This window comes from Dunckerocampus dactyliophorus, chromosome 18 (assembly GCF_027744805.1).
Source record: "Dunckerocampus dactyliophorus isolate RoL2022-P2 chromosome 18, RoL_Ddac_1.1, whole genome shotgun sequence".
In the NCBI taxonomy this organism is placed as follows: domain Eukaryota; kingdom Metazoa; phylum Chordata; class Actinopteri; order Syngnathiformes; family Syngnathidae; genus Dunckerocampus; species Dunckerocampus dactyliophorus.
In genome coordinates, this window is record NC_072836.1 from 19,442,265 (window position 1) to 19,461,623 (window position 19,359).

The following is a 19,359-nucleotide window of genomic DNA, read 5'->3' on the forward strand; positions in this document are numbered from 1 at the left end:
CTTTTATTTGTGTGATTAATTCATTTATTTCTGAACGTGAAATCTTGTCACCTTGTAGTCTCACGAGATCTTGTGACACGACGACCCAATCCATCGACAACTATTTTGATATCAATTAATCTTTTTGTAATTGTAAAGTGTAAATATCCTCTGATTTCAGCCTCTCAAATGTGATTATTTTTTAATTCCCTTAGTCATCCATGGAAGCAGGCCTATTATGTTTGTCTTTTAGGCAAAACAAGATATTCACACACATCAGCTTTGACTTTGAAAAACTGGCATTTTTGTTTTACCACTGTTTTGATATGCTGCAAACTGCTAACTGTTTGTGTTTGGTCCAAGTCAGGATTCAAACGCAGAATCTTTGAATGTGAAGCAGACATGCTAGCCAAACGCTCCACATTATTCTAAAAAGTTGGGGCACATTTCAATTCAAGTGTGGACTGAGCATTTTAACCTATTGCTTTTATGTGTTACGATCGGCCAATTATTCTGATGCACTGGGTGTACTAAATGATAATTCTATCATCACGGTAAAAATGTTTCCCATCCAATGGTTGATTTGAAAATAGTAATGAAACCCAATGACTGAAAACAAGGAATTAAGGCAACATATACTGTATGTCAAGTCATTTTTACACCTGATGTTCAGTGTTGAAAGCAACATTGGTACTAAAGCATATGCTGTGTGTCTTGAAAAACATCACACATGTTCATACAGTAAGAAAGCCATGTCCCAATGTTAAGTTCTACTCATTGTTCAGGTTTTCCTGTATTCCAAAGTGTTTTCAAACGAATCGTAACGTGATCATTTATATGGAAAGTCACATTTTTAAATGTCTTTCCAGTGTGCGTATCTAGCGTTTATGAAATACTGTGATGTCTTAGCTTTGGTCCAACAGGGCTGCCACAACTGTGGGCTCAACCAGTGTTCTCCTCGTCTGTGGTATGTTTGGAACAGTAGTCCTTGACACCTGGTAGAGAGACATAAGATGATTATATTTTGTGTCTAAACCATATTTAAATTGATCTTTTAATTAATAATTTTTTATAATTATGTTAATGTATTTTTTTTATTGCAGTTGGTCCTTACAAACAGCAGAATGCTCCTTTTTAGAGAAACATATTGCTTTTTTTTTTTTTTAAATGACAACACTAGCCAGTTGATGATACGGTATAGCAGATCCTCGCATTGACATTTTAAATAAAATAATGCTGAAGCTTTGCTGCAAATGTGGCCCCCTGAACAACTGAGTCGAGCATCCCCGCCATACAGTATAGTATGCAATTACTTTTATCTGTTATTGTAAGTATGACCAGTGAATTGTGATATGAACCTGTTTCTTCTGCTTTCCTTCCTTGTGACTTCTTCTTTCACTGTCTATGTGGCTGAAATTGTGCCATAAAGAAACCATTTTGTCTCATAAAAAGAGACGTTGGCTTTAGTATATGCAGTTGCAAAGACAGTGCAGTATAAAGTCACCTTGCACAATCCTCTGGTAGGCTTCAGCCGCAGGGGAGTCGGGTACTTGGTTGAGGAATGACCTGCCCTCATCACAGCTTTTTGCTATCCTTGGGTCGAGTGGCACCTTGCCCAGCAGGGGCAGGTTCAGGTCTGCACACATTTTTTCAGCGCCCCCGCTGGTGGGAGGAAAGATCTGCGATGTGTTCTGAAAGACAGGAGATTACAGTACAACACTGTATGTGTCTGTGGTAGAGCTTGCATTGCTCTGTTTGAGAAAAGGCAACAGTTAAATATTATATTGCACTTCTTGCTAATGTAAAAATCATAAGCTACATAATGCATTATCAATTGAGACAGTTCTTTACCAGCTAAAAGAAGATGGACGACTGGGATAAAATCTGCAGGCCATGTTAATAAGCGTACGATTGTGCTCACTCACAAGCCTGTTGGTGTTTGGTGTGTATACAAATATGTTTGTTTGCGGTCATGTGTGCATTGGTCAGTGACCTTGCATTTGGGACACACAAAGCCGCTCATGTTTTCCACCACTCCGATGATGGGCAGTTTGACCTTCTGACAGAAGCGAATCTCCTTTCGGACATCTTGCAAGGACACTTCCTAGACAGAGAGAGACAGGTCACTTTAAAAAAAAAAAAACAATTTGTGTGTTTTCTTTTGCTTTGGTGGCAGCATAGAAAAAAAATGGAGAAGTGATTCTCAGGCAGTCAGAAACCATTCCACCAATGACAGAATCTGCTATATTATATACTAATGCAACATCCATAGAGTCATTTAAATATGGTTGGTTGCATCTACTTGATAGCACAGATGACTGATTGAGGAAGCATTCAGAATGTATTTTTTTTTTGGTTACGTCAAATAAAAATGAAATAACTGGTGCTTCTTTGTTGTGTATCGGCCAGTAAATAACTTGTTTCCTTATATTGGCACAAATAACTGGATGCAACATGTTTACAAATTGTATCCTGCAAAAAGTAAAGATGCCATTTCACATTGAAACATGATTAGTGCTATAGCACATTGATTGAGGGTTTATGGTGGAATACCACCCCCTGCTGGTAAACCCTTCGTCCATGCCAGTTGCATTAAGAAGACGGTAAATAACATGATCAAAAACAGGCTCTGTTTAAAAACTTGGTGTTAAATATTTTACACTGTATTTCCACCGGCTCCAAATAGACACCATACCTCCAATTAAACGCTGGGTTTGTTATCTACCAGAACAAATGCCCACCTGACCTCAAATAATGTGTGTGAATATCTTGTTTGCCTGTAAAGATAACAGATTGCCTTTCATGGATGTCTCAGGAAATGAAATAATATTCGCATTTGAGAGGCTGAAATCACAGCCATTTTTACATAATGAATGGAAAAAACATATTTGACAGCAAGGAGGAAGTGGAAGAACGTGGAAGAGTGTAGGGAAATTTTAACGCATGCACGTGCACACACACAGACACATACGCTGATATTTTCCTGAAACTTACCTATGTTCTACTGCAGATTACTAAAGAATGGAAAAATACACATTTTTTCCCCTGATGAAATCAAGCTTTCTTTTGGTAGGTTTATATAAGCATAGAACACAATATTCTGTGTGCTTTGAAAGATCAGTCAAAACTGTCTAAAATGGCCGGTACTGGAGGGGTTGTCTTTTGAAAAATGTCTGGGATTGAATGACTTCATTGAATAATTGTACGGCCCAGGAAATACAGTATCACTATAATTTCATCATTAACAGAATATTAGATTTAGAATTCTGACTGTATATCAGTTCCAATCCCAAAGTTATTATAAAAATATCCTGCGTCGTGCTGTTATGTCCTTGTGTGGGTACCTGTGGGGTGGTGATGATGACGGCCCCATCAACATGGGTGGAGCTTAGGTACTGCACAATTGACAGGTGCTCGTCAGATGTGCCAGGGGGTGTGTCAACTATGAGGTAATCCAGGTCCCCCCAATCCACATCCCTCAGAAACTGCTTGATCATTCCTGAAAGGACAAATACAATCCACAGACTAAAAAGCACTCGTCTAGTCACGACACTGACAAACTGTCATGCCCGAGTTTGCCCTTAACAAGGTCCTTGGTGAAACTTTGCTTATTGAATAAATGTGCATGAAGCAGAATCCCCAATTCAATCCAATTTTGAGTGAGTCCAAAATTTCATTCGACGACAAACATTCATTGCAAAGCTTTGCAGCTTAGACCGTGTCATGTACCATTTTTCTTGGGACCCCTCCAGATCACAGCATCATCCGGACTACCCAGCAGGAAGCCAATTGACATGACAGCCAGGTTGTCATCCACATACTGAAAAAGGAAGAAACATTACATTTTATTTGTTTATCACTCCATTAGGCACAGATATTCTAATAAAATCCAAAATACAAGATGCCAGACACTGTCAGAGAGGTAATAATTCACATCATTTGTATTTATCTCATTAGGCAGTGTAGGAACACCTAGTAAAACACCCAAATATGGGTACTTTCCTGACAAATCGTAGCATCTTTTAAACTGACTCACCACAGGGGACCAGCCTGAGCCGCTCTGATGTACCTGTTGCACAAGGAAATAAATTATTCACATGCTGAAATGGCAAAAATAAATGTTTCCCTGTGCTTCTAATGGAATGATGATCATTTTCATCAACAGAAATAACAGAACCATACAAATTGAAACACAGAGCTGTGTCAAAGCAACAAAATGGATAGTGTATATCTGTGTTTATGACAAATTTCCTTTCCATAACTTACTTGCTCTCCCTCCAGCCCCATCATTCTAGGAATGGACGGACCACAGATGTCTATATCCAACAGGGCAACCTAAAATTGAATGAGACCAAAAAAGCAATCAATTGGGAGAAAGACAAGGGGGTAATATCAGCACACAGATTAGATGAGTCACACATTGCTTGCATGCTCACTTTGGTTACAGCGATAGCATGTTCATAAAAGAAAACCAAAAATATGACCTCCTTGGTGATGTCACTTGCTAAGGCGTGAGCCAGGTGAGCACTGAACGTACTCTTCCCCACGCCCCCTTTTCCAGACAGCACAAGGATCTTGTGTTTGACCGTAGACAGCTTTGCTCCGATTTCCTTAATGGCTGCACAGGATGTATAAAGACAAGACAGGATGCTTATGTGTTCACAAAACATTGATCAATTATTTAAGTACTGTACCTGGGTCTGGGGCCTTAGTGGCTCCAGAAGCACACAGTTTTTGGTTGGGGCAGCCTTGGCATGATGAAGACTTTCCTGCCTGTTCACTCCTTGTACCTGGACAGTCTGAGGTGCAATTCCAGCCTTATTACCAACGATTTCATTTCTTAAACAATACAGAATTCGAGGCAAAAAAAGCATTAATTTGCTGTTAGAATGAAGGCAGGCAGGCAGGCAGGCAGGCAGGCAGGCAGGCAGTGGGAGCTATGTGGGTGTTAAAGATGTAGTTAAATACCGTTATACGGTAACACAGGGGTGCTTATCAAACAACACTGCCTTGAGTTGATGATGCTGCGTCACTATGACTCAACAACTTTTCTGTGTTGTATCAATTCATTCAACACAGCCCCACTTACAAAGTTAATATAACCCGAATAGCTGCCCGAAAATACTTCATTAAAACTCAAGTTCAAACGATTGAAGTCACTTAAAATTTACAGGAAAAGATGGGGGTAAACTGTGACGCAGTAGACAAAGCAAATATTGACATACCGTTTGACAAGTCATAAAATTATTCTTGAAACGCAAAGTTGAACACGACTATTTGCTTGTTAAAAAAAAAAATCAGTGTTAATTTGTAAATTTAAAAACTCACGCTCAGGTGCATTCTCTGGTACGTCGTCCATTTTGTGTCCGACTATCAAAGTCGTCCCCTTCGAAGGTTCCGGATGTCGATTGTCCACGTGAGGTCTGTCCTACGAATATAAACAGTATTATAATTCACTTTAACTGGGATTATTGATTTTTAATGTAGATATGTAAATCTGTTTGGTTTTAATGTCTCTAATATATCAGTGCAATTTCAAACAGGGGTTTTAGACTCCTGGACATTTGTAAAGCAGGACTAGCGTGGTATATAATAAAGGGGTATGCTTAATGACAGTGTTGTTTGAGTCAATTGTCTTCAATCAATTTAATTCATAATAATAAAAATTATAATATAATATATTATTATTATTATATAATAATAATTTTAAAAAGTACAGTAGCTGAACACTATCAACGAGAACGCTGTTCGCCGTTATGTCCAGTAGGAAGTGCTGTTTATACATTTATACCTGGAAAAAACACGCATGCGCATTTGCTCACAGACATGTGGCGAAAGTGCAAGTTCAATTTCATTTTTAATTTCCCTGCTGATAATGAACATATTTGCAGACTGATGTATCTCAAATACAGCAGGCGTTTTAATGACCTGTGAGACAGCTGACATGTAATACTGATTATTATTGTGTCAGCAATGTGATATTATTAGTAAACATGTGATGTAATATCAGGTGTGTCAGGTTTGTGCAATTTTATCCCCTCACTATTTACGTTTGTGTGGTCAAGTGCCCTTATATGTGTGTGTGAGAGCATGTCTGGATGTGTTTGTGTGCATTTGCGCGCGTGTGTGCGTGTATGTGTAAAACATCTACCCATCCCCCACCTGTTGGTCCTTGAGTGTGTTATGGGATATTTTGCTTGTGTTGGTAATAAGCAAAGCTTTTTCACACGGTACCATTTAATTTATGTACTCTAGTTCTTACACCCACACAACAAATTATCCTTGCCAGCTTTACACTCTAGAACTTTGATCACAACCCAATCCGCTCACCCCGTGAACCAGTTAGTCAATTACTCAGCAGCACATACTGTACGCCAGCCAATTTGTTATTGTCTGCTACCAAATTGGGGATTGCACTGCTGCCAGTGGATGCATCCTGCTGGGCCTGTTTGGTCTGATCATCTCATTATCAAGGTGGTTTTCACCAGCTTGGCTTTATTTTTCAGTGCAACTTCCTGTATCTGTTTCTTTCTTTCTTTCTTTTTTTTTATTGAACTTGACTTTTTTTTTGGTGCTTTGACTGCTCCAGGCTCCTGTTGCATTTGAAGATAGTCTGACACCAACCGACATGAAACAACAATTGCGTGAGATAAAAATAGATATAAGAGCGTACATAGATAGACATGTACAGAGATGTAAACACAAGGGTGCAGAGTTGAGAGGGCCAGAGGTGTCATTAGGTGTGTAAGTCGTCCCTCCAGGCTACATAGAAATCCAAACAGCAGTGGGACTGTTGTTTGGGGGGATTATATTTCAGAAACTTTGTTTAACTAATGAGAGAATCTTCTTAATAAAGATAACACCATACTGTTGTGATACGTAACTATGACTATGCATGAATGCACTGGAATTGAACTTTTCATGAAGTTGCTTGAAATGTGACAAATCTATATTAGTGAGGTACGGAACTAGTAAACCCCCCCTCCCCCGCGCCCCAAAGGGCTCCCTTTCGGGGGATTTTACACGTGCTGTGTTGACACTACAATGCACACACCTTCAAGACACCCTACGGTAGTGTGTATGCTTCAATACTCAGAGACTGTGTGGTAGTTATCATTTTAGACGGTATATTGATATGATGGATGCATTATGCTGTGCACCGTATAATCTAGTAAAATATACAATATCTACATCAACATTTTGTCTACAATTACCTTCAAATTCATAGTTGGTTGACGCTATCTGAAAGGTATTACATTACTTTTTCATAAATAAAATATATTCATAGAGCATAAAAAACCTGTTTACGGCCTTCTAAATATGTTTTCTTAACATTATTAGAGCTGTCTCGACGTGAAATAACACCCCTTTAGTCACCTTTACACTTGTATTACCCAATAGAGTAGACATAATAACTCATACTCGTGTGTGTGGCAAGGGGAGATGAGTGGGGGGGCGGACAGGAAGTGACGTCAGGAGTTTTAGCTCGGCGTGGGTTGTGGTCGCAACAGCAGCACCTGGTTTATTGTGCCTGTTGTGAGATCATTCGAACCATCAGGTCTGGCGTCTGTGTGACTCACCGAACATTACAGGAACATTACTGGCACCTAGTGAGCAGTGTAGGATACTACAAATCATCACAACATCTTCGTATGAGTCTTCTGAATGCCTTCCGTTTGTATTTAGACATTTTTATGCTTGGAAATTCTTTAGGCAAATAATATGAAAACATTGCTTAAATATGCATTTGGAAAAAATGTGGTACAATTAAGCCGCAAAATTGAAACTGTGAAGGCATGAGGGATTACTGTACTTCAGGATTGTTTAAATATTTCTGTTTGTGTAGAACACGAGTCACTTTTTACAGTATCTGTGCTCTCAAGACGGCCCATAAATCTTAAAAACATTTAATTCTGACAGATTAAATATATCTTTTTTAAGTATTAGTAGGTGTACAAGCACAAGTAAACAATTAGTATGTTCTTTCTTGATGTAGAATATACAGTATGTGTAACGCGCCAAGTCCGCCTCTGCGTCGAGACCGCTAAACATTGAGCTAAAAGCTGTCAGCTTGATGTCCAGCGCGACAGGGAGCGAAGTTTGTGAGGAAGCGAGTGAGGAGTGAGGAAGAAGCAGATCGCATTTAATCCTACTCCTTCTCCAATTGATGTACCTACACTTTGACTTGCGTTGCTATCGTGGCTTTAAATACTGTGAGTGTCCCAAAGTTCAGCCGAGCTGCTCATGCAGTCAATGAAGACACATTCTGTCCATTCAGCAAGAGGACCACAGTCGCACATCCTATTGGACTCAGGACAGACTTTGGTCACAGGGTTACTCAGCAAAAAAGTTAAGCCTTGGCTTCACGAGCACACACAGGCCTTAGCACTCTGTAAGCCTTAACAGGGAGACTTTGTGGGTCTATTTTCTTTATGGCTGGCTGGAGATGATGACAATCAACTGAAGAAAAAAAGAGGAAATAAGGGGGATGGAAGAAAATGGACATTTCCTCGTGCCGTAAGTATGTTTGCCCTACGATTGGCATTTAGTCCATGGTGTACACCGCTGTATCAATCCTGATATTGATCTTGAAAATAAAGTACACTCCTCACAGTTCAAGGCATGCTCTGTGGGAGGAGGGGGTCGGTGGACAGTGTAGTCGGCACCCCTGGGTCCATGTCTCTGAGGGTTTTCATGGACAACAGTGTGGGCTACTGGACCGAGAAGGTCTCAATCAATCAGTATTCATTTGTATAGCGCGTTACTCACAGCCAAACAGTTTACAAAGCGCTTGACACAATGCAATAAATCACACAGTCATGAAAAACAAAATAAGATATGTATACACAACAGCACAGACAACATAATTCTAAACACAAACTATGTGTCAAAGCCAGTTTGAATAGGTGATAGTTCAGTTCAACAGCGTAGACCAGGTGGAAGAGAGAGCCAGAGCCAAGGAGCAGACACAGCGAATGGGTGATCTCCCCCTGGCTTATATGCGGACCTGGGGACCACTAGAGTGCCCGGACTGGCTGGTAAACAGTCAGCAGGTCGGATAGGTAGGATGAAGCAAGACCACTACTGGCCTTATCGTCTGACTACCGACCCCAGACATCCAGGGCCTGAGGGGAGCATCCCAGGGAACCCCTGGTTGGGGATCGGGCAAGAAGGGATGCTGAGGCTTCTCCTTGTCCTGTGGGGGTTTGGTCTCTGGCTGGATCTCCATCCAGGTTGCATGTTTAATCTCGGGGTTGTCTGGCCTCACTGTTTCTGCTCCTCGGGGTTGACATTGCTCAACCAAAATGATGAATCTGTGATTTGTTATAAAATTTCTAAAACCAAACGTAAATACAGTGGAACCTTGGTTAGCGTACATCCTGGTTAACGTGTTTTTTTTTTGTTAACATCGCATATTTTGCATGTTTTTATAGTTTTATATGAATGAAACAATACTAAATGCATATAAATGATGAATAAAAGGGATAAATGCACATTTAATAGACGTGATTGTTGCCAAAGACACATGTAGCAGCAAGATCAACATGGACACCACCTTCCTGATTTGCCATGAGTTATTTCTTTAATTCAATATTCGAAATTCTGGCACTTGCAACTTGCTGTGGCTCCATTTTGGGTTATTTTGCAGCTGTGATCAAAAGAAAAGCAGAGACATCATGGCAAAACACAAAGGTGGTCTTTGGTGGCCACATCGTGTCTTTGGCAACAATCACGTCTTCAATGAAGGTAAAAGTTACCTGAAATGTTCATTTATCCCTTCATTCATCATTTATATGCATTCTGAATTGCTTTATGCATGTAAAACTATAATTGTAAAACTGTAAAAACATGTTTTGTGTTAACAATGTTGGCTTTCTGGAACGGACTAATTGGATTTACATTGATATCGTGAGAGCAAATCATGGCTTATACAACGACTTATTATGTCCATCCTTCTCCATCCAACATTCAAAGCCCTCCATCCATTTCTCCTGCTCTCACTATTCCACTCATGAAATTCCCAGCTGCCCCAGTCATGTGGGGTCGCAGCCTTCGAGATAATTTTAACTGTTTTTAACTGCACCTTGTTGCCGGAGTGCAAGCTGTAAAGGGCGGCAAATGGGAGACCAATTAATGCGTGTGAATGTCCCCATATTTTTGTCCACTGAACATGAGCTTGGCTGGTTCCTCCACACCATCCAGGTGAACGCCGTGTCTCTCCAGTGCATTTGAGCACCAGACACCATGTGCGCCAACATGCCTGCAACCCATGTGGAAAAATAAATGTAGACGCTTCTGTCAGTTATTTTTGGTCAAGCAGCTGCTAAAGAAATCCTGGACATCATGCTGTCTTCATGTTCCCTTCTAAGAGCTTACAACTCCTGTCTTTTTCTTCAGCATCATGTCACATCTCCCAATGCTGTTGTATTCACACAAAAGGATCCAGACACATTCCTTCATCAATGAATCAATCAAGGGTTGGACTGGTGCTTCCAACGTTGTGGGGAAGACTGGTTTTCTGAACAGAGTCTTTAAAGGTCTCTAGAGGACACTATTCTAACGTTATAAGAGTTTAAAGTCTCAGAGGTCCCACAATAGCGTGCTTGAAGTGTTTTGCTCAAATGTCTGGAGCTGATTGATGGACAGTGGGCAGAGCTACAGGCTTTATTTTAAGATGTGTAGTGAAGCCTGTTTTTTTTTTTTTTTTTAACCCAGCCATCCTCTGTGAAGTGGTGGGCATATAGATTGGGCTGCCTTACCTACTGTAGCTAGGGGTGGGTCACAGGTGATCTCATGTCCGTGAGAAAGGAGGTTTTTCGTACATAACGTCATGGAAAACCCGCAACTTCCTATCCGACCATTTGATCGCCACTTCTCTCAAACAAGTGCAGGAGATGATAGATTTGTCCTCGCATTTGGTGGTTAAAAACAGACTCTAGGGACACATATGACTCTTAACGTTAAAAGAATCCATCCATCTTCTTCATATCTGAGGTTGGGTCGTGGGGGCAGCACTGGTCATCCGTCACAACAGGTCGTACGGGCTCCTATGGCCGGTCTACCTGCGAAAAACCCCCGCAAGAAATGGTCGGAGGGAGCACGTGTGACGTGCAGATTTTCGAGCTGTAGACTGGCCGCAGACAGGCGGCAGAGGTTCTTTGCCATTTCAAACAAACTCTACGGGTGTTTACGTTTTTTTCAGGTTGCAAGACAAACTTACGCACTTCGTACGTCTTTGTGCGTCGTCCTTACAGCCAACATGTGTCACCACAACTATGTTCTCCACGGAACAAAAAAAACCTCTTTTTTGTTGTACGTCTGGTTGTGAGCGAGGCTGAAGAGGAAAAGCCCGGGCTTCCCTCTCCCCGGTTGCTATGGCAAGGACCCCTGGGCTGCTCAGAGACATAGTCTCTCCAACGTGTCCCTGGTCTTCCCCGAGGCCTCCTACCGGTCATACGTGCCCGAGCCACCTCATCTGGCTCCTCTCAATGTGAAGGAGCAGCGGTTCTACTTTGAGTTTCTCCCGGATGACAGAGCTTTTCACCCTTTCTCTAAAAGAGAGCCCTGCTGCCCTACGGAGAAAACTAATTTAGGGTACGGTAGGAACGTAGATCGACTGGTAAACTGAGAGCTTTGCCAACCTCTTCACTGCGACGGATCGATGCAGAGTCCGCATCACTGCAGACGCCGCATCAATCCTCCCGTCGACCTTGTGTTCCATGCAGATGACAACAGGATCTTGCAAAAGAACTGGAGAGAATGTGACATCTGTGAGCTCCTCCTACTGTTCAGGGGTGCGAACGTGATGCCACTTGAAGCTGGTAATAAGGATAGTGTCCTGACACGACCTCTGACCCATTGACACCGTCACATGTACCTTCACACCTCAAGCGTCGGCATGAAGGGCCTACATGTATCGTACGTGTCAACTATTATGTGTTGGCTCTCTCTCTCTCTCTCAATATGTGTGTGTGTGTGTGTGTGTGTGTGTGTGTGTGTGTGTGTGTGTGTGTGTGCTGTGGCAGTTGGGATGACAATGAAAATTAGCTCGGTTGTAAGGAAGGGAAGCTTTTGTCTGCATGTACTCTGTTTGTGTCAAGGAAGGAAGATGGGCCAGGCTTGCGGACTATTTGTGGTCATACTGCGGCAGTTACAAGGACACACATCCATACTGTACACAGCACACACGGGTCTGAAGTCAAGCTTGTTTAAGCAACAAAGCAGTCCCATCATCCTCAGTGCCAGAGGCCACAAAACCCCTCACCACCACTCTCACCAACAGGTTGAACCTCTCTGCCACAGATCAGGTGTCACCCACTATACGTCACTATTGATGCATATCATTTACCCGCTATTGTTATACATGTGCAGGTGAAAACAAGAAGGTGCACACGCCCACACCCAATCATCTTAAGGTGCTTTAGTTCCTTTTTTAGACTTTTATACTCTGCTTTATTTTCCAAACTAGATGAAGCAATTTCGGTAGGAAATGCGTTTGAATGCTGACATGTAGAAGTATCCTAGAAATGTGCTGAAATTCACCGGCCGAGGATCGAACCAGCAACCATCAGCTTGGGAGACAACCACTCTGAGCCATGTCACCGTGCACAAAATAAGCAGAATGTCACATGTAGCGTTCAATGTAAAATAAATTTCCACCAATAAGGGGCAACATTGAAACGATCTCTTCATTTTGATGTCGCAGAAAATACCGATTATGGGAATTTGCTGCATGATCAGCTCTGCTTATCATCAGCATCATCATCATCATCATCATCACATGAACAAGGCATTCAACTATATTGAAAAACGTAACGGGACACCTGGCCATTACTTTTACAGGAAATGAAAATGCAAGGAAATATGAAACAGGTGCAGCCGTCACAGTTGACATTCCGTGGGAATTCCTGTCCATTCACCCAGAAGAACACTGGTGAGGTCAGATGTTCCTGATGTCGGACCTCTTCTAGTGTTCGATGGGCAATTTAAATACAAAGCATGGGCATCTGAGGCATTTTTAAGTCTGGGAAACTGTACATCCTTATGAAACTTTCAACCAACAGCAATTAGTGCCTTCTGTTGCTTAGGAGTTCTTTTCATGTACAGCGAGCCTCCTGCATGGCCGTTAAACTTCATCTCCAGCAGTTAAAACATCTGGAAACGTGCCACACGAGCACACTCTGAAGCAAACACATCTACGGGCAGACAGGAAGCAGCCCCCACCTCCTCTGTTCCTGTTTCTCAGCGCGCGTGTGTGTGTGTGTGTGTGTTTGTGTGCATGTGAGTGGAGAGGCCGGCTACTGCAACAATCAGCAGGAGGCAGATTAAACGACATGGCCGAGCAAACAATGCAGAAAGAAAGGCTAGTTAGAAGAGAACCGGTGCAATATTAGTAGAGATGACAAAAACGTAGATAATTATGACAAAGAAGAAGTCAACAAGTCAGACAAAGTATGATTGTGGAACAATGCTGGCAGTCAAACTGTTTCCTAGAACGCTTCCTCTCTCCTTTCCTTTCCTCTGTCCCATGTTGAGGGGAACATAGAGATAAATCTAAAAATACTGCCTGGATTTACAAGCGTTCAGCATGCTTGAAAATGCAAGCATTAAAAGTATGATTGTGAAATGTAATACCTTGTCATGAATATTTATCCATATTTAGATACCAAACCAGAAACTGGACAGCTAGCCATGGCCCGGGATTGGAAGATGCAAGTTGATATTGGCAAGCAACTAATCTTTCCCCCAGAGATTGCAACCACCTCCCTCAGGCCAGACTTGGTGCTATGGTTCCCTTCACTAAAGGTGGTCTACATCATAGAGCTCACGGTCCCATGGGAGGATTCCACCGAAGAGGCCTACGAACGCTAGAAACTGCGCTCCTCAGATCTGGCAACAGATGCACAGCAACGAGAATGGAAGGCCAAGGCCTATCCAGCTAAGTAGGATGCAGAGGTTTTGTGGCTTCTTCTACCATCAGGCTTATGAAAGACCTTGGCATTCATGGACAGACTCTGCGACAGACAATAAGATCAGTCTCTGAAGCGGCCGAAAGAAGCAGCCAGTGTCTGTGAACCAAGCGCAAGGGCACTTCCTGGGCTCAAAGCAGAGGGGGGCACACACCTGGGACGCCAGGTGTTGCCGATGAGCTCTCTGGAGGTGTCATGGGCCTATCAGTGGGCCTGTCATCCAAACAACAAATGAAGGAGGATACCCATCTGACGACCCTAAATAGGTTTTAAACCCACCCTTCCTTCCTGCCCTTACTCAAGGGTGGGGTGTGGGGGGGTCGTTATTGGACTGCACTCTGGACAGCCTTGCTTAGACTGCTCAAAAATCCCACCGCGTTCAAAGAGGGAAAGCTTTTTTGCCTTTGTCATCAAGAGATCATGACAGTGTGAATACCTGACAGAAAATAACATCCCATCCACATCTTTGCCAAGATGGTCTTAAACTTTGGATCAGTTGATGTTTCACTTGAATGCTTGTTTGCAATAAATTGCTTCCTCAAAACATTTTTTTTGTCTCACTCCCATTTTCTCTTTGCATTTTGAAACTCTACGTAGAACGTCCTTAAGATCCAACAGCGCAAAATGTCAATTCTTGCTATTTTGATCCGGATTGATCAGGAGTGTATAAAGTTCTTAGAATAGCTGCACCCGGAGTCAAGGCATTATTTCATGCTAACACAATGCTAACAGGGACGTTAAATGTGGTAAAAATACGTTACAAACACAGTTGGATTGACATCGTGCATTAATAACACAGCAAGGCGTGCGCCATGTTGTAGGGCCAACCGGACAATGTACACAAAATGTACACTAAAAACACGCTAACAGAGTTTCCACTGTATTTGTTAATTATGATGTGTTACCGTCTGCAGAGAAGCTGACCCCCACTTAATAATGGCATGAATGAACACTCAATGAACAAATAGAGAAGATATGCTAAAATATTTGTATTGTCACCATTCAAAACTTGATCAGTCAGTTTAAGATAAAAGAGCATCCGCACATACTACTAATTTCCATTATACAGGACTTGCATCCTCACATTTTCATCCATTTGCCTAAGCAATGCAACAGGACGAGGAGGAGCAAAAGATAGCCATGGCTGCAGGAGTAAACTACATTTCAACTGTCAGAAGTGATGAGAAAGATTTTGTAAGGAAACCGTCTCATCAAAGATTGTCCCTCACACAAATTATAAAGTGGAGCTGCAGTGATGATTGTTCTCAGTTCAACGCAGGCGCTGCCTTGGAAAATGCCCCGCTATGTGCAAACATTGTCGATTTATTTGTTCCAATTCTCTGCAACACTGTGATAACGTGGCATATACGTAGCGCACCGACGTTGAATAGTCAATAAAATATTAACAATGAAGCAACACCTCACCGGGGTCAGGGAAAGATTTTTTAAAACGGACTTGACCCGTGGCTGGAAACAGGACTTGACCATCGTTTCCTATGGCAGCCATCACGGCCATGTCGATGTTCTTGTAAAATATCACATCATCTTGCTTCTCACTTTACACACTACGAAACACATTTGGCATCTGCACATTCATATAGTTTTTTTTTTAACGTTTGTAAACAATGCCTTATAAAACCATTTGGTCACATGGGCTGGGAAACTTGTACATGCACACGCACATTATAGTGTACATTAAGTGCAACATGTTATGTTTGCCTCAAACAGGGAATGTACAGTATATCATCATATCATATGGAATATTTTATTCAGCATTCATTTTGTGAAGTGAAATAAAGCAATACTTGCAAATGAAGATGAAAAAATGTCAGTTAAACACATTTGTTTTTGTATGTTATTCGAATTTAAAGGAAATTGTCAACCCCTTTGTAACCCTAGTCCCATTATTCTATATGGTATGTTTCCATAGTGAGATACAATGGAATCTCAGTTAGCGTACTTTGCGTGTTTTTTGGTAAACATAGACAATTTTGCCTCGGTTTGCGTACATTTTCTGGTTAGCAAACAATATGCCGCAAGTTTTGTGGTGTTATTAATACACTGGGTGAGACCAACTCTATTTTCATCACTAAACGTCCTTGTTAGCAGCCTATTAGTTTGCTAATTCATGGAAACAGGAATCAGAAGTCAGCTCTGTCGCTTGTCTATGATATCATCAGCAGCTGCCTCTGTAGTTCTTTGCTAACTAACACAGTTACGCCACAAGCCTCAAAAATGTGAACACAAAACATGTTTTTAGTTTTAGAATTGGTGGAAACTTGGTTAGTGTGTGCCTTGGTTAGCGTAATTTTTCGATTAACGTTGAACATTTTGCCTGGGTTTGTGTACATTGCATTATGGCGCGCATCATGATGTTATTAAATACACTGTGTGATTCCAACTGTGTTAGTAATGTACTTGTATGATCGCAAAACGTCCTTGTTAGCAGCATATGAGCTTGCTAATACATGGAAACAGGAAGCGGAGGTCAGCTCAGTCGCCAGTCTATGATGTCATCAGCAGCTGACTCGAGTTCTTTGCTAACTAACACAGTTATGCCACAAATGTCAAAAACTTTAACACAAAATACATTTGTATAGTTTTGCAATTATAGTTTTACATGCATAAAATAATTCTAAATACAATATAAACAATGAATATGAATGAATTGTACATTCATAAAAACTAATGCACTGCAGAACAATCAGCAATGATGGGGTCCTACTAAAAGTCCTTCTGAAAGCTGGATTACACCCCAGACTGCTCGCTAGTCAATCACTGGGCTGACACAAACCATTTACACTCACATTCAGTCCATTTATTGTCTCCATTATACTTAACTTGCATATTTTTGGACTCTGTGACGATGCTAAGGCAACAGGGGAACGTGCAAACTCCACTCTGGAAGGCCCAAGCAAGTTTGCACCCAGACGGAACGATCCAATTTTTGCTACGCGAGTGTTTCTGACCTAATCTTGTTCACGTGTGTGTCTGTGTGTCAATTTCTCAAGACAGTGAACACATTGTGTTACGTTGCAGTCACTGACGAACTATTCCTCTCCTGTGTGACTGCCTCACAGACCATGTGTGTACGTATGTTAACTTGTCATTGTGTGCGTGTGTGCGTGCACTGCAAGTATTCACGTGCAAACATTCCGAATGCAAATTGCGGCCTATGGCAACCTGCTGCTCTTACACAGAAACATGCATTTGAAAAGAATCCAATCAATTCTGTCTGCCCAAGAACATCCGTTATATTACTTTTGCTTGTTACTTTGTTAGTTTTCAAATGCTGTGGGGGAGGAGATGATGCAGAAAAATGTACAGCATCCATTAGATGAAAATGGTGCCCTCTTTGCAGCGACTGTATTTTATGGACTAAGTCACACCCAACCGTGATAGGGGAATTTCCACAGTTGGATTCCTTATTCATAAATGGAGTATTTTGGTAGTTAGAGCATAAAAAACCTATATACAACCCTCTAAATCCACATTTTAACATTATTAGAGCCCTGTAGACATGTAACAACACCCCTATAGTCGCCTTTACGCTCATATTACCCAATATAGTAGACATAATAAGAGAAAATAAGACATTTAAGACACAAATAAGACTGGGCCTCGTGTGTGTTACTGTAAATATGTTCCTGCACTAGGAGAGCTGAGTGGGGGGCCGGACAGGAAGTGACTTCGGGGCTTCAGAGTTGAGTTTTTACTTGGTGTGGGTTACAGCCGCAACAGCAGCACTTGTGTTTATTCTGGATGTTTATGAGGGATTATTGGGCCTGTTGTGAGCTTATTCAAACCTGCAACAAAAGCCTGTTGTTCTGGCGCTCAAGATTGGTGCTTGCGTGTCTCACCGAACATTACAGTAACATTACTGACACCTAGTGACCAGGGTAGAACACTACACACCATCACAACGTCTTTGAATGCGTCTTCTGAATGCCTTATATTTGTATTTTAGTTCATTTAGCCGTTTTTTTGCTTAAAATTTAGGCAAAAAAAAACATACAATTTGCTTAAATATGCATATTTTTGACTAATAATAGGCCATATTCAACCCCAAAACAGCATGATTTATTAATTCATGTTTTTGAAGAACTGTGATAGAGTGAAGCCGCACAATTCGAACCGCAACGTGTGGAGGAACGGCTGTATATAATTAATCATGTTTTTAAATGTTAATTCTCACAGACTGACATGAACCAATGAGTGAACATTACCGTCCACAGCTGCAAGAGGGCGCTCTAGGCTTGGAGGATGTAGAATTCAGTGGATTCAGTGATGTGGAATGAGATCGGGAGTTTGGTGAACTTACCGGTAACTTGCTTGTTGGATTCGCTGGCTTGTTGTGTTAATTTAGCCTTTTCAGCCTCCCAGGTATGTTCCAGGTATGCTATTGTGTAGCTGAACAACTGTTAATGTGTTACGTTAACATACCGGACGTGTGCCTTTCCAGATTAAATGTCTGTTCTTGGTCTTGAGTTTTGTCAAATCAATTTGAGTCAATCCCCTGGGACATCTTCGCTAATCAGTTGATCTTGCTTATTACATGTGGCTCTCAAGTATGCTGATGTACTGCTGTGTGACTTGCATTCATTCCTGCATTACAGTCCCGTGTTGCGCTTGCCCAGAAATGCAAAGAATTATTTGCAGCGTAACAATCCTCAACAATGCCCTCCTCTTCTCCTCCCCACGGCCGCCCCGGCTAACCATGTCCTTATGACTCCACACATAAATCCCCCCGCATCACAATGCATACTTTTAGTCAAGTATGCAACTGGACGGGGCGTCTTGGATTAATGTTGAGGTTGTATTCCAGTGTTGATTGTTCAGTTATCGATTATTTGCATATAACAGCTCTCAATGGCACACTCGCTCCACCCCGGCGCTGATATGCCTCAAGAGATGGGTGTGTCATTGAATAAACACCAACTTTTCAAACCCCCGCAGGTAAATGAATACAGCAATTATTCATCGTCACATGAAATACTTCAATAGTCCACATGCTTAAATGTATTATTCCCTCACACGATGACCTGTGACACGCTGAAGTGCGGCCAAAGAGGTGTGCTGCGGGAACACCCATCGCCGTGAAACGGTGCACATGAGGAGCACAAGAAAGAAACGCAAATAGAGCAGCAAAGGGTGACACAAACGCAGGAAAATGTCAACATCAGCACTTAAAATTTTGAAAATGTACGAAAAGTGCTACTTTGTGACACATATGGGTTTTGCCATGCATTTAAATACACCAATGAACGGAAATACAATTTCCTTCATTTATCCGTCTATGGTTGTAGACAACCACACTTTGCATTTCAGCTATGGTGTCCTTTGTTGTAGACAACCACTGGACGGCTTCTGGATTTTTCACATAATTTTCACACAAATTTCGCGGCCTCTC

The 19,359-nt window shown here is 41.7% G+C and overlaps 1 protein-coding gene across 1 annotated transcript in view; it reads right to left on the reverse strand.

Annotated features, from left to right (window-relative positions):
- Positions 1-13: 13 nt before the first annotated feature.
- The window catches only part of nubp1 (nucleotide binding protein 1 (MinD homolog, E. coli)), a 30,633-nt gene continuing 11,287 nt past the window's right edge, over positions 14-19,359 (reverse strand). Inside the window, exons 2-11 of the mRNA XM_054760449.1 lie at positions 5,308-5,407; positions 4,674-4,778; positions 4,464-4,597; positions 4,246-4,314; positions 4,016-4,048; positions 3,709-3,799; positions 3,324-3,478; positions 1,973-2,083; positions 1,484-1,670; positions 14-974 (exon numbers count right to left, since the gene is read on the reverse strand). Coding sequence (XP_054616424.1) covers positions 922-974; positions 1,484-1,670; positions 1,973-2,083; positions 3,324-3,478; positions 3,709-3,799; positions 4,016-4,048; positions 4,246-4,314; positions 4,464-4,597; positions 4,674-4,778; positions 5,308-5,407 — 1,038 coding nt within the window. The 3' untranslated portion in view covers positions 14-921. The remainder of the gene's footprint in view (positions 975-1,483; positions 1,671-1,972; positions 2,084-3,323; positions 3,479-3,708; positions 3,800-4,015; positions 4,049-4,245; positions 4,315-4,463; positions 4,598-4,673; positions 4,779-5,307; positions 5,408-19,359) is intronic.